General features: G+C 32.7%; 1 protein-coding gene across 1 annotated transcript in view; it reads right to left on the bottom strand.

The window, feature by feature from the left end:
* Positions 1 to 675: 675 nt before the first annotated feature.
* LOC135950315 (uncharacterized) overlaps positions 676 to 13,867 on the bottom strand; it is a 146,873-nt gene continuing 133,681 nt past the window's right edge. The window contains exons 5-6 of the mRNA XM_065499854.1: positions 3,644 to 4,137; positions 676 to 2,295 (exon numbers count right to left, since the gene is read on the bottom strand). Of these exons, the coding sequence (XP_065355926.1) occupies positions 1,228 to 2,295; positions 3,644 to 4,012 (1,437 nt within the window). The 5' untranslated portion in view covers positions 4,013 to 4,137 and the 3' untranslated portion in view covers positions 676 to 1,227. The remainder of the gene's footprint in view (positions 2,296 to 3,643; positions 4,138 to 13,867) is intronic.

The following is a 13,867-nucleotide window of genomic DNA, read 5'->3' as shown; positions in this document are numbered from 1 at the left end:
AGAAAAGCAATGCCAACCATTAGTTTTAATAAATTTTATCAGTTACTTAGTAAAATAGTTCTGTAAAAATTTCAGCCATGAATTGATTCATTTTCCAACCAGCAGCATTTTTAATTTAGGGGGAAATAATGGTCCTTCGAATCCCAATTTTTTGAATAAAGCTCCAGAAATACGTATCTAAAGGCTATTTGGAAACCCAACTGGATTAATATTTCGATTTCGACTTCTTGTAATGGTCCTTCGAATCTCAATTTTTCAAACAAAGCTCCAGGAACACGTATTTATGCTCTTTTATTATGATAAATGTTAGAAACTTTTATGTTTAAAGGCTATTTGGAAACCCAATTGGATTAATATTTCGATTTTGACTTCTTGTAATGGTCCTTCGAACCTTATAATAAATTTATAAGCCTGTTTCGTCTTTATACATCGTCTTTTGTATTGTTTCTAAGCTTGTTGGAAAAACGATCGTTTAAAAGCAATCCAATTTTCTGAGAGAGATTTTGAGAAAGTCCACAGTTAATGTGACTTTTGAGTTCCTACAACAAATTTAACTGAATTCTTTCTTCACATAGGTTTAGTAACTGGCATTACCTCCAAAGTAACACAAAATTTTCCAAAATAAAAACCTTTAAAACAAGAAGAACTCAAAATAAAACCAAACTAAAAAAAATATTTTTATAAAATTATAATTGTTTTTATTATTATAAATTTTTAATCTCACATAATTAAAAACTAAAATAATATTGTAACTATATATGTACAACAATTTAAATTTTCGTATCTATTTTGTTGAGTTATCTTAAAAATATATGCTGCATTTATATTTACACAATATTAAATGACATTTTTAAACAAACGGGGGGGTGGAAAAAAAATCTTTTATTCTCTCACTTTTTTATCACAATTACGTATGAAGAATTTCTTTAATTGCTAGAAACTACTACGACTACCCGTCCCCGAACCAGAGCCAGCTGAACCATTGCCGCTGTTGTGCAAAGCAGCCTGTGGCACCAAAATACGCGGTAAAGTGAGCGAACGTTTAGGGCCCGCATGTTTAGGCACCGCCATAACAGCCAAAGCCAAAGACACCTCGGAAGTGGGCTTGCGCTCAATGCCAAATTTGAAGGTTTCTGTAGTTTTTACCGGTGTATTTTGGGTGGTGGCCGAGGGTGAGGGTGAAGCAGTTTTAAAGTCCTCTTCCTCGCCGTTACAGGGGGGCATAGGTCACGCATATGACTGAGCCGTTTGCGGCATTACATTGGCTGTGTACATGGGTGCAGCCAATACGGGATCCACCTTTTCCACCAGATTTTTTAAGCGTCCCCTCAGCTCTTCCAAACTTTTCGATTTAGCCTTATTGATTCTCTTATACTTAACATCTTTAGGTTTAGTAACCGATCGATGATTGGACATGACTCTGTTGTAGTTGGTCATGGGATTTTGGGGTTTTTGTGCTAAAGTCTCTGTTGCTATATCTTCGTCATCTCTACTCAAGGATCTTTGCTGATCCTCCATAGACTTGGCATTACGCTGCAACTGAGGCACTCTCATACTTAAGGCCGTATAGCCATCCTTAATGGGTGACGTTTGCACAGTATTTTCCTTATCTTTGGTTGTATCCTCGGGCGCCGTTATGGTTACCGTCGTACACGGCAGTGTGCCATTTGTTAGGGGCGGCGGTGTTTCGCCACTATCCAATTGACCTTCGGTGGAACTGGAACTCAAAGCCTTTTCCGATCTCTGCTTAAATTTATCTCTTTTCTCCGCCACATCTGAAGTGGGCTCGGGATCCTCTTCGACGGAGTAGACAGTCTCTAAAATTTCGGGCCGCCGCAAAAAACAATTGTTCCTGCGCACAGCACCATACTTCTGTAAACTGGTCTCTATGGCATCCGATATAGAACGAACTATGGTTATACCATCACCACCCGTACCACCGCCACTTCCCGTTGTGCAGCTGCCGGCACTGGAACTTTTTCTGCGGCTGCCTATCAGAGTCATATTGGTGTCGGAGTCGATGTCTTCTAGCACCACTGCAGAATCGGAATCATTTAGCGAATCCAATTCGGTGGCATAGCTGGCATCGATGGCTTCTAGGCCATGATCTACCAGACGCGAAGACAGGGTATCGATAATTTTCTGTTGTCTTTGTATGGTCATCTCACGATGTTGCAAAAGACTGGAAATTTGTTTTTGTTTACGTTTCAGGCGGGACTCGAGCAGCAGCAGTTGTGAGGTGAGAGCGTTCATTTGATCGCTTTTTTCCTTCTGATAGCGGTACTGCTGTTGGACCTGGAATAAAGATATAGAAATATAAATGCTATAAAAATCAATAAAGGTTATAGGAAAGGAATAGGAAAGGAATAGGAAACGAATAGGAAACGAATAGGAAACGAATAGGAAAGGAATATGAAAGGAAAAGGAAAGGAATAGGAAAGGAATATGAAAGGAATAGGAAAGGAATAGGAAAGGAATAGGAAAGGAATAGGAAAGGAATAGGAAAGGAATAGGAAAGGAATAGGAAAGGAATAGGAAAGGAATAGGAAAGGAATAGGAAATGAATAGGAAAGGAATAGGAAAGGAATAGGAAAGGAATAGGAAAGGAATAGGAAAGGAATAGGAAAGGAATAGGAAAGGAATAGGAAAGGAATAGGAAAGGAATAGGAAAGGAATAGGAAAGGAATAGGAAAGGAATAGGAAAGGAATAGGAAAGGAATAGGAAAGGAATAGGAAAGGAATAGGAAAGGAATAGGAAAGGAATAGGAAAGGAATAGGAAAGGAATAGGAAAGGAATAGGAAAGGAATAGGAAAGGAATAGGAAAGGAATAGGAAAGGAATAGGAAAGGAATAGGAAACGAATAGGAAACGAATAGGAAACGAATAGGAAAGGAATATGAAAGGAAAAGGAAAGGAATAGGAAAGGAAAAGGAAAGGAATAGGAAAGGAATAGGAAAGGAATAGGAAAGGAATAGGAAAGGAATAGGAAAGGAATAGGAAAGGAATAGGAAACGAATAGGAAACGAATAGGAAACGAATAGGAAAGGAATATGAAAGGAAAAGGAAAGGAATAGGAAAGGAATATGAAAGGAATAGGAAAGGAATAGGAAAGGAATAGGAAAGGAATAGGAAAGGAATAGGAAAGGAATAGGAAAGGAATAGGAAAGGAATAGGAAAGGAATAGGAAAGGAATAGGAAAGGAATAGGAAATGAATAGGAAAGGAATAGGAAAGGAATAGGAAAGGAATAGGAAAGGAATAGGAAAGGAATAGGAAAGGAATAGGAAAGGAATAGGAAAGGAATAGGAAAGGAATAGGAAAGGAATAGGAAAGGAATAGGAAAGGAATAGGAAAGGAATAGGAAAGGAATAGGAAAGGAATAGGAAAGGAATAGGAAAGGAATAGGAAAGGAATAGGAAAGGAATAGGAAAGGAATAGGAAAGGAATAGGAAAGGAATAGGAAAGGAATAGGAAAGGAATAGGAAAGGAATAGGAAAGGAATAGGAAAGGAATAGGAAAGGAATAGGAAAGGAATAGGAAAGGAATAGGAAAGGAATAGGAAAGGAATAGGAAAGGAATAGGAAACTTACTGTTTCTATTGGGAAAATATTCGAAATAATTACAAATCCTTATAAAAAGCATACCTGCATTGCATACGCCTTTCGCCACTTCATTATGTGTTCCGCCTGAAATCTCACCTTCGACCTCAACTCCTCGATCATGGCACGAGCCGTATGCAAGTCTTTCGGATCCTGATTCATCATATTCAAACGCACATTATTCGTGTGCGTTGAGACCGGCACTGGCGGTGGCCACTGAAATTCCAAAGGCGGTTGCACCACCATATCCGTGGGCAGAGAACCACGCGGTGCACCCGCACCTTTAGGTTTCGGTGTGGTGGGTCCCGCCGATGACGAGGTGGCCTTGGGTAATGGTTGGGTAGAGGGTTGCTTTTGTACACTACACGCCATTGTTATGGTTTTGGCAAATTGTGACGCTCTAGCTGCATACATCTAAAAGGCAGGCTAGTTTTTTGTTAATATTACAGGATATGGTAGTGGGGTCTACTCCCAGTACGTGGTGTCATTTAAAAAAACAGATGTATTTAAGTGTTTCCTGTTTAACTTTAAGTAAGGGGCTGTAAAGAATAAGAAAAAGCATAGAAGGATGTAATTAGTAATGAGTTTTTAATAGCTGGAATTTTAAATATAAACCGCAGCTGTTGAAGTAATTTATAAAACATTAAATGTATGAGGAATGTTAATATTCTGTTGATTTTTAACTGCAATAGTTTTGTTTTTGTGTGTAGGAGTTTTAAATTCTTTGTTTGTGGTAAATAATTAAAACTTAATTTTTTCAACTATTAAATGCATTTGTGTGAATAACCATGTTTAAATATTCATTGCTTAATTGGATTCATTTAATTAAATGCCGATGAGTTTGAAATAATTGTTTAATAAAATGTTAATATTACTTTGATGATGATGGCAATAATATCTTTAAAAGAGAACAATCCGCAATTGCACTAACTCCAGGTAACCTTCAAACTGCTCAATAGTTCGAGAAATATGAATATTTTGTACATGACAGGAAGGAAATGGAAGGAAAGGAACGAGAAGGCAAGCTAAGCTATACTAAGCTAAACTAAGCTAAGCAAAACAATGCAAAGAAAAGCAATGTAATGCAATTTAGTCGGAATTAAATTTAAAGTCTTCTTATTTTAAGAAAAACCAACGATCCTTCTTCTACCTAGTATAAAAATAAACAATCCAAGGGCCAATATTCCATTAATTGTAAAACTCAAATTAGTTTGCATATTTCCCCAATCTTCTCTGCTAATGTATACCCAGAAAAGCTCAAACAATTTTGTTCTTTGCCATACTTGAAAATTAATAAAATATTTCTTCCATGAAGTTCAGCTGACTTGTAATGAAAATATTTATTTTATATTTCCCATACAATCAAGCATATGATTATTATTTTATTAAATATTTCCCTTAAAGATACCAAAAACATGTGGAAAGGGTCTTCCATTAGGGACTTCCGGACTTTGACAGTTGATAGGGAGCATATTGTTAAAGCAAAGTCTGTCGAATTGGCTGTCGCTGATTCAGATTGTTTTGCGAAACATAAAATTTGTTTATAAAAATGCTTCTGTTGGAGCAAAGTTCCGCGAGCTTTGGTCATTTTAAGGTTGAAATATCGTCCTGCTGAGAGGACTCTTCACAGTGCGGCAAATTTGAGTTCACAGGTTCAGTAAGAAATGAACCAATGACAAAACGCAAGATCTGCCGACAATATTGCCGCTGTCCATGAAAGAGTGCAGGAGAAACCGAGGCACTCGATCACAAGAACTTGGCCTTTCACAGACCAAAACATGGCTAATATGGTATCTTGACTTGAACCTGCATCCATAAAAAATTCAAGTGACCCCCAGTAGCTGAAAGTAAGCAACCATAGACAACGATGTGCGGTCACTAAATGTGTCTTGAAGTGGTTGGAAACTGACCATACGTTTTCTTAGAAAATCATCTTCAATGATGCTCCTTTCTGTAAAATAGTTTTATGCTAAAATCCCAATTTTTAATTTGATAAATTCACTGAAATTTATTGTTGGGGGATAAGCTAGTTCCTATGCGCATTTCACTGGTTGCTTAGGCCAGATCATCAGGAAACCTTTTCCCAAAAAGCTTTAGAAAAACCAAAGATATTATACAAATAAAACTATAGAGTGCCTCGAACTCTCCTTGGCATTTCGTAGACCATAACATGGACAATTTTGCATCGTGACTTTGGCCTGTATTCGTACAAAATTCAAGTGACCCCCATCAGCTGAAAGCAAGCGAACATAGACAAGGACGTGCGGTCTCTAAATGTGCCCTAGAGTAGTTGGAAACTGACCATAATTTTCCTCAAAAAATCATCTTAATTGATGCTCATTTCTTATGAATGAGAGAATTGTCGAAATTGGGATGATACCAACCCAAATGAGATCCAAGACTGTCTAATGCATCCCGAAAAAGTCACTGTTTGATTTGGTTGGCGTCATCGGTCCATTAGTCTTTGAGAACGATATTGGTCAGGCTATCGCCGTCAACGGCATGATCTATAGATCGATGATTACTAACTTCTTTAGCCTGAGTTGGATGATATGGACTCAACAAGATGGCGCACAGTGGTATAGTTCCATACATTTTTTTGCAAAAACTAGAAGGAGTGCTCCTATGATAACAAAATGTGGTACACTTGGCTAGTTTCATATAGAAAAGCTAAATATTAAAAATGTTTCATATCGGATAGTCCCTAGGGGTACCTCCCATACAAGGGTCCTTCCAAAATAACGTTGTATCGGTTATAAATTCTTAAATAATGCAGCGATCTTATTTAAATTTTGCATACGTTAGTTCCAAGTGCCCAGATATCATAGTACAAAGCACAGTGGTTTAGAAACTTTTTTTTTTGGAAATAATTCGGTATCTTGGAAATTATTGGATATATTGTTATGAAATTTCACATGGTTTGAGCTAAGGTTTTTTCGAGTTGATTTACGTTTGTTCAGCTTCCTAGCACTAATGGGGGCCAGTGTGTAGCCCCCCAAAGTTGGTCACCTCGGGTCTCAATTTTTTTAAAAAAATCGCCAGAAAACCATTTATGATCCGAATGAGCTGAGATTTTAAATATAAATAGTCCTTGAGAAGGTCTACGCTTAGCAGTGTAGGTTTTCTCTATTAGTGGAAGAGATACATATTCTGGTTTATTGATTTATTTTTTTTAATTTTGCTCGATCTTTTTATGGTTTTTTAGATATGGCGGGCCTACGGAGCGTCGAAATTTATTTTTAAAATATCAGCTATATTGATGATAAAATTCTAAATAAAATAAAAAAACTTGCCATCAGTTATCTGTTCCCTAGAAAAAGTTATACGCATCCAAAGTTGGAAATTGTAAAAAGGGCTGTATTTTTTACGTTTTTTCCCAAAAAAACCCATATATTTTTTCTTTTGTAGAAAAAAATTTTCTTCGGGACTATATCGAATTTTTATATGATCCGGAAAGACAACTTAATGCAAAAGCGTGTAAAGAAAAATTTGGCTCACTTAATCGGACATATCAGCCTATCCAAACTTGACCAATTTTAAAAAAAAAATTTCGGTTTGAGTAAAAAATTCTAGAAAGGCAAAGCACTCCAATACTCCAAAAACAACATTTCTATAACCCTAAATGTTTCTTAAATATTTACTAAGTATTTTTACTATCACACGTTAATAGCGTCACAATAGGCACTTTTCTAAAAAAAAATCAGTTTTTGGAAAACATTTTCCCCGTTTTAGGAATTTCGGTATTTGAAAATAAAAAATGTCAAAAATTCTAATGCCATTGATTTAAGGACATTTGGGTCTATATGGGTACCAAATTTTGTTATGATATCTTTAACTGTTAAAATTTTATATTAATTCAAATTTTGTATTTTTATTCGTGGAAAATCACCATATTGTAATTTTTTAGTTTTTAAGGTAAATAATGTCCCAAAATTTTATAAAATTATTTAATTTTACTAAAATATCAATCCTCAAGTCCTAAGATTTTTAACAATATCAAATACTTATATAAAACGCCTTTATTTACTCCTCAGAAGTTCCACAAACCTTGCCCCCTTTGACAAATCACATTTGCATAATGTTATACTCCATACATAATGGCAACGACTGGCCTTTCAAATGAATGAACAAATTTGAATTAAATTTTACTCAAATACTTTGTTTTATTTAAATTTAAATTTAAAGATAAGAATCACTTAATGAAACCCCCTTTAAATGCAGCTCTTTTTCTAGGCCACTTAAACGTATGAGTATTAAGTAGGGTATACATTCGACTAATGATCGTTCGATTAATCGAATAATTTCTTACGAATAATTATTCGAACAATTTAAAAATGGCCATTTTCGAATAACGAATAATTCGAACAATTTTATGTAGAATAATCGAATAAGACGAATAAATGTTCATATATATTTAAATTTATTAAATCGTTTAAAATTGTTCATAACTCCAAATTTAAATAAGTAATAACGACTTACAAAAATTGTATTGTTTATGAAATTCGACAAATAACTAAAGACAAAGGGACTTTCGATCACTGTAGATGAGTGTTCCGATAGCTCCTTCTATAAATATTTAAATATTACTGCAAGAAGTTACAATTCTAAAAACAAATCTTTCAAAATGTTTAACTTAGGACTTGAACCAATGAAAATAAAAGGTACGGAATAAAATATATTTTATTTAGCTGGCGAAATATTAGAAGAATCGCAATTAATAATCAAAATTTTAACTTAGATTAAAGTGGAGTTGAATGTGATGGAGAATGTGATTTTGAAACGGTCGTCGAATGTGATATTGAGGATGAAATTTATAATGATTACATTATCTGATCTTAAAATATTTGTATATAAATGATGTTATTACCCGCGTATGTAAGTGTTGCAAAATATTTAGTAAATCGAATGATAAACACAAATATTGCCAACTAACGTTTTGTTGCAAGAAAAGCATGGAGTTCGTCTTATATATGATTTTGAACATCGTTGAACATATTTGTCTAACATGGTAATAAAATGTTTGCGTATTTGTAAATGCGTCAATCATGCACTGCCTGACTTCAAATTAGCCACGTTCACTGACAATGATATCAAACTTTGGACAGATTCCATTTATTGTGTAATTCCCCAAGACCACTTTATTAAGCAAAGATTCGGCAACATTGATAGAGCTTGATGTATAATATAATATGTTATAAATTATTTAGAAATAGTGAATAATTAATTTACTAAAGAATTAGTTACTCAATTTAAAACCCGAATTAATGAACGACATAAAAAGTTCTTAATACGTTTATATTGTATTTGAATTCATGATCAATCCAACTAGCTCAAATGTTGTAAAGTATAGCTCCAAAGGGTTGCTAGTCGATTGTTTTGTAGATTGTTCGGGAGTTATTCTGATCAGAATACTTCTGTTGAAAATTTAAGGATGGACTTTGTTTTCGAATGCCTTTTAACATTATTAATAATAGAATTGTTAACTTTAATGTTATTTTTTGTTTTTCTTTAACAATAAAATATTAAAAAACCGACATCAAAACTTCATTCTTTACTTTTTTAAAAAAAATAAATTATTCGAATAATTCGATTAATTTTAAACGTGTAATCGAATTATTCGAACAAGTTAAAAGCTCTTATTCGAATTATTCGTTTTATTCGAACAAGAGAAAAATCGAATAATTCGAATACCCTAGTATTAAGCCAATTTATCTTGTATATTTTTTTTTCAAGAGCACTTAAACGTATGATTAATATTATTTTTTCATTTATGAAAAAATTTCATGGAATTTAAAATTTGCCTTTTTCCCTATTCCAAAAGAGTCATCTTAAGACGATTTTTATGATAATTTTTTAATATTTGTTGCTACTTGCTGTGGGTATGATAAGGGTATGACATTTGGAAATTTTATTTAATTCACATGTGTTTTTTTTTACAAAAATTTGTATTCAAATTTGTTTTTTCTTCTGTTTATAAGTAGATTTTGTTATTTTAGGCTGTTTATTATTTCTTGTTTTGTTTTTCTTATAAATATATACATTATTTTGCATTTTATTCCAGCTAAATTTGGCCTGAAGTTATTAATGCACGAGTGAATTTCTATTATCTGTTTTTTTTTTTTTTTTTTGTGTAACATTCATATGCCATTATGGGATATGACTGATGTGTAATATATGTCGAAAACATGTGTTTGAATATTTGTGGCTTTTAGAAATGAGGTTAAAGATGATGACAGATTGAAGCCGTGTTATACTTAAAGCTAATTACACTGTCCAACAAATTGAGAATTTTTGATTGCAACAGACTAGCGACCCTATAATTCTGAAAGAGCATGTTGAATAGATCATTTTTGTAGAATAAACTTATAGTCCAGCTGGTCTGAATTTTTTTTTACAGTAGGTCAAAGTTTTAATTTTTTGATCGAAGGTAGCTTTATATTAACTGAATAAAATATTGTAAGTTAATATCTGAGAGAATTCTTGTTGGCAGAGTTATATTATGGAATTTTATGGGGATCATTTTTGTGGAATATCTTAACCCCCTATCTCTTCTCTTTAGGGGTCAATTTGACCCCTTTTTTGAGAAAATCGAAAAAAGTCCTTTCAAAAAGGACATTTAAGGATTAAAATATTCTACGAAATTTTTTGCCGTAAAATTTCATTGAGGGTCACCAAAGACACAAAAGTTGTAAATAGAGCCCTTTACGCTTAATTAGCAAAATTATACGCCATATCGGGTCTCAAATTTTTTAAAAATATCTCCAAAAATCCAATTTTGATCCGAATGATCTGAAATTTAAAATATAAATAGTCCATAAGGAGATCTACAAAATATATGTAAGTTATCTCTTTTGTTTCAAGAGATATTTAGGTTTATTTATTTATTATACCCTACACCACCATAGTGGGGAGGGTATAATGCGTTTGTGCAAATGTTTGTAACGCCCAAAAATACTAGTCTAACACAAACCTTAAAGTATACCGATCGACTTTCTGAGTCGATTAAACGATGTCCGTGCGTCCGTCTGGTTGGCTGGCTGGTCATAGCCCCCATATAAGGCCCACTTCCGAAAATCACTCAAAAATATAAATTATTGACATTTTAAAAGAAAAATGTTTTTGTTATATACTTAGTGTAGGGTATTATATTGTCGGGCTTAACCGACCATACTTCCTTACTTGTTTTTTTTTTTTAATTCTGCTCGATCTTTTTTTGGTTTTTTAGATATGGCGGGCCTACGAAAGTTCGAAATTTTTTTTTTAAATAATATCTATATTTGCTATAAAATTTCGAAAACAATAAAACTAACAGTTATCTCACCCCTATAAAAAGTTACACGCATCCAAAGTTGGAACATGAAAAAATGGCCATATTTTTTACGTGTATGAATACAATTAACAGATCGAGCTAGACAAATATAGATATTAAGAAGCTAATGCTGTAAAATTGAGATCTACTACTGTCAGAGTTTAGCATGGAATTCCTTTTAGGTTGTTTTCTTTTAATAAATAATTTTCAAAATATTGTTTTACATATTTTTTAAAATACTTTATTTATTATTAGACATTAGCATTCAGTTGTCCCCATATTGCCACATTAAAATTGCATTTGAAGTGCTTTTAATGTTTTTATTTGTAAGCTTTGGAAACGTGAAAGAAAATCTTAAATATATTTAAATATGATTCCAAAACACATATAAATATATGTTCTTGCTGCTACGTATTTCTTACGTACCAAAAAAATATGTTCCCCTTCCTAGAATTTTGCAGATGCTACAGGTCTCCCTTTTAAATATTCATCAGTACAAATATGCTTATGGCATAAATAAAACAAAATTAAGCAAATATATGGTGAAAAATAGCAACCCAAATATTTGCAAATACAAACCAAATCTAGGGAGAAATTTTAAAGTGATGTGTAAATGGTATTAAGTGGAAATTGTGAAAAAATTTCAAAGAAATCTATCTCTAGATGATATAAATGAAAACTTCTTTTAAAAGACTATCTATCTTTATATATGGGCCAACTTTTGAAATCGATGTCCTCCGATCGGTATGAAATTTGCACATAATTTTTCAACAAGATCGGTCAAGATCTCTTTGGAGTTGGAGGTCAAAACTTGACATTTTGGCCAAAACAGGTGTTTTTTCACATCCACGTAACTTATTACATATTTTTGTTAGCAAAATGTGTCCCAAATAGTTATTTTGGGACACATTTTTAATTTTTTTCCAAAATCAAATACTTTTTTGACTTATTTTTTTCAAAATGGTTAATTTTTTATCTCAAAACAAAGCTTAGGTCTTTTTCTTGAAGAGGCTTAGTGGGTGCAAATTTCATCCCGATCGGAAGACATCGATTTCAAAAGTTGGTTCACTTCACATGAAATCCTCCGTATACAAATTAATGTATTAATGTTTATTTATTTGTTTGTCTGTCTGTGACTTATAGCAGTCGAAACCACTAGAAAGATCCTCTTGAAATTGTTCCAATGTGCGCATCTTGACTAAAAATGGGCGGAATTTGATAAAAGGGCGTGGCACCACATAAAAATGCGTGATTTACAATAGATGGCTTAACTTTTGATCACCATTTTTGTTTTTAATAACTTATATGTGATTTTGAAGGATACATATCAGTCATTTATTCTCACTAAGACCCCTTTCACACTAGGCAATTTAGTTGCGCAAGTCTCTTGTGTTTGTAGATGCCAGAGGTAATGTCGGGTTAAGGAGAATAAGGGTCTTAGTTACACTGTGTGTAATTTTTTGAGTCATGGAAATATAAATATATGCGGACACCACTACGTGATAAAAGACCAACAAAAAAAAGACAAGTTTTGCCCATAGCCATGCACTTTTTCTTTATGGGCCCCCAAAAAATTTTCGGATCCAAAAATCTGTAACTTTTGAATAGATAAGGATTTTTGTAAGATTTTTCTTTTGTTGAATAGGTGGGACTTTAAGCTTTAATATGGATTTTTAATCATAAAAATCGAATTATTAAAAAAAAAAGTTATGAACGGTTAAAAATTAATTTTTTTAATTTTTTTTTTTGAGTTTTTGTATAAAAGTAATAGTACTATAGTACCTCTAACTCACATATTTTTAGACCGCTTTCAAAATTGTAAACAGTTATGGAGAGGCATCGAATTAGTCTTTCATAAATGTCTGCATATTTCATAAAATTATGCAAGTTTTTATAAAAAGTTTCGCATTTTTTTCGTAATTTTTAAAATTTAACAGTAGTTATTTTAATTTTTTTCTATCAAAACCTATTTTTTTTGCACAGTATTTTAAAGATAATTTTATAGTTGCGTAGGTAAGCGAAAAAAAAATTATATATTTCAAATGAATAAATTTCAAATCTGCTAACAATATATAAAAAACTCATTACAAAGATAGAATCTGGACAAGATACCCTTTCCAACAAGGTATAACAATCCTAAAAAAAATAATTATAAATATTAAAAATACGACCTTGAATATCATATAATTTTAACTCCCATAATCTTTAGAGTCCAAAGTAGTGTGTTCTGTCGCCATTTTCGAATACTTCTGTTGACATAATAACTATAATTTCTGCAAATAATTATTGCTTGACATCTTAACTTTACGATATGGTAAATGGTTAATTTATCGTTAATTTCAATCATTTGCAAAAATCAATTATGAGATGCATTCACCTTTTATAATCCACTGTGCCTCTATATCATTTTTGCGAAAAATGTATCATTTTCTCAGGCTCATTATCATGCAAATAGTTCGGAATTTTGATTTACTCCCTGAGGCAAAGTTGTAGCCCATGTCATAAAGAACAAAAATTGTAAACATATAAAATCAAAAAAAATCATATTCAAGATCAAAATCGCAAAAAACTAAATTTAGAAATTATTTTGTTTAAAGCTGCCTAAAAGTATGCTTTAGTTTAATAGTTTAATAGTTTATGACATAATAAAAACACATAATTCCTTTAGTTTTTTCTTACTAACTTATATTGGCCTACCTAAACGGTGTTAAGAATCATTCCTAGGAATTTCATATGTGCTAGAAAGTTGTTTATTACGATCTTAGGTACATTTTGTAGTTGATTGTTTCTTTGAATTTTTAACGGTTTGCTATGGACCTGAACAGTTTTTTAGCGATTTTGATGGTGAAGATGAAATTTTTTGATTTTATATGTTCACAATTTTAGTTCTTTATGACAAGGGCTACAACTTTGCCTCAGAGAGTAAATCAAAATTCTGAACTGTTTGCAAGATATGAACC

This window comes from Calliphora vicina, chromosome 2 (genome assembly GCF_958450345.1).
Source record: "Calliphora vicina chromosome 2, idCalVici1.1, whole genome shotgun sequence".
Lineage (NCBI taxonomy): Eukaryota > Metazoa > Arthropoda > Insecta > Diptera > Calliphoridae > Calliphora > Calliphora vicina.
Note: the sequence above shows the minus strand (reverse complement) of the source record. Positions and strands in the feature narration are given on the sequence as shown.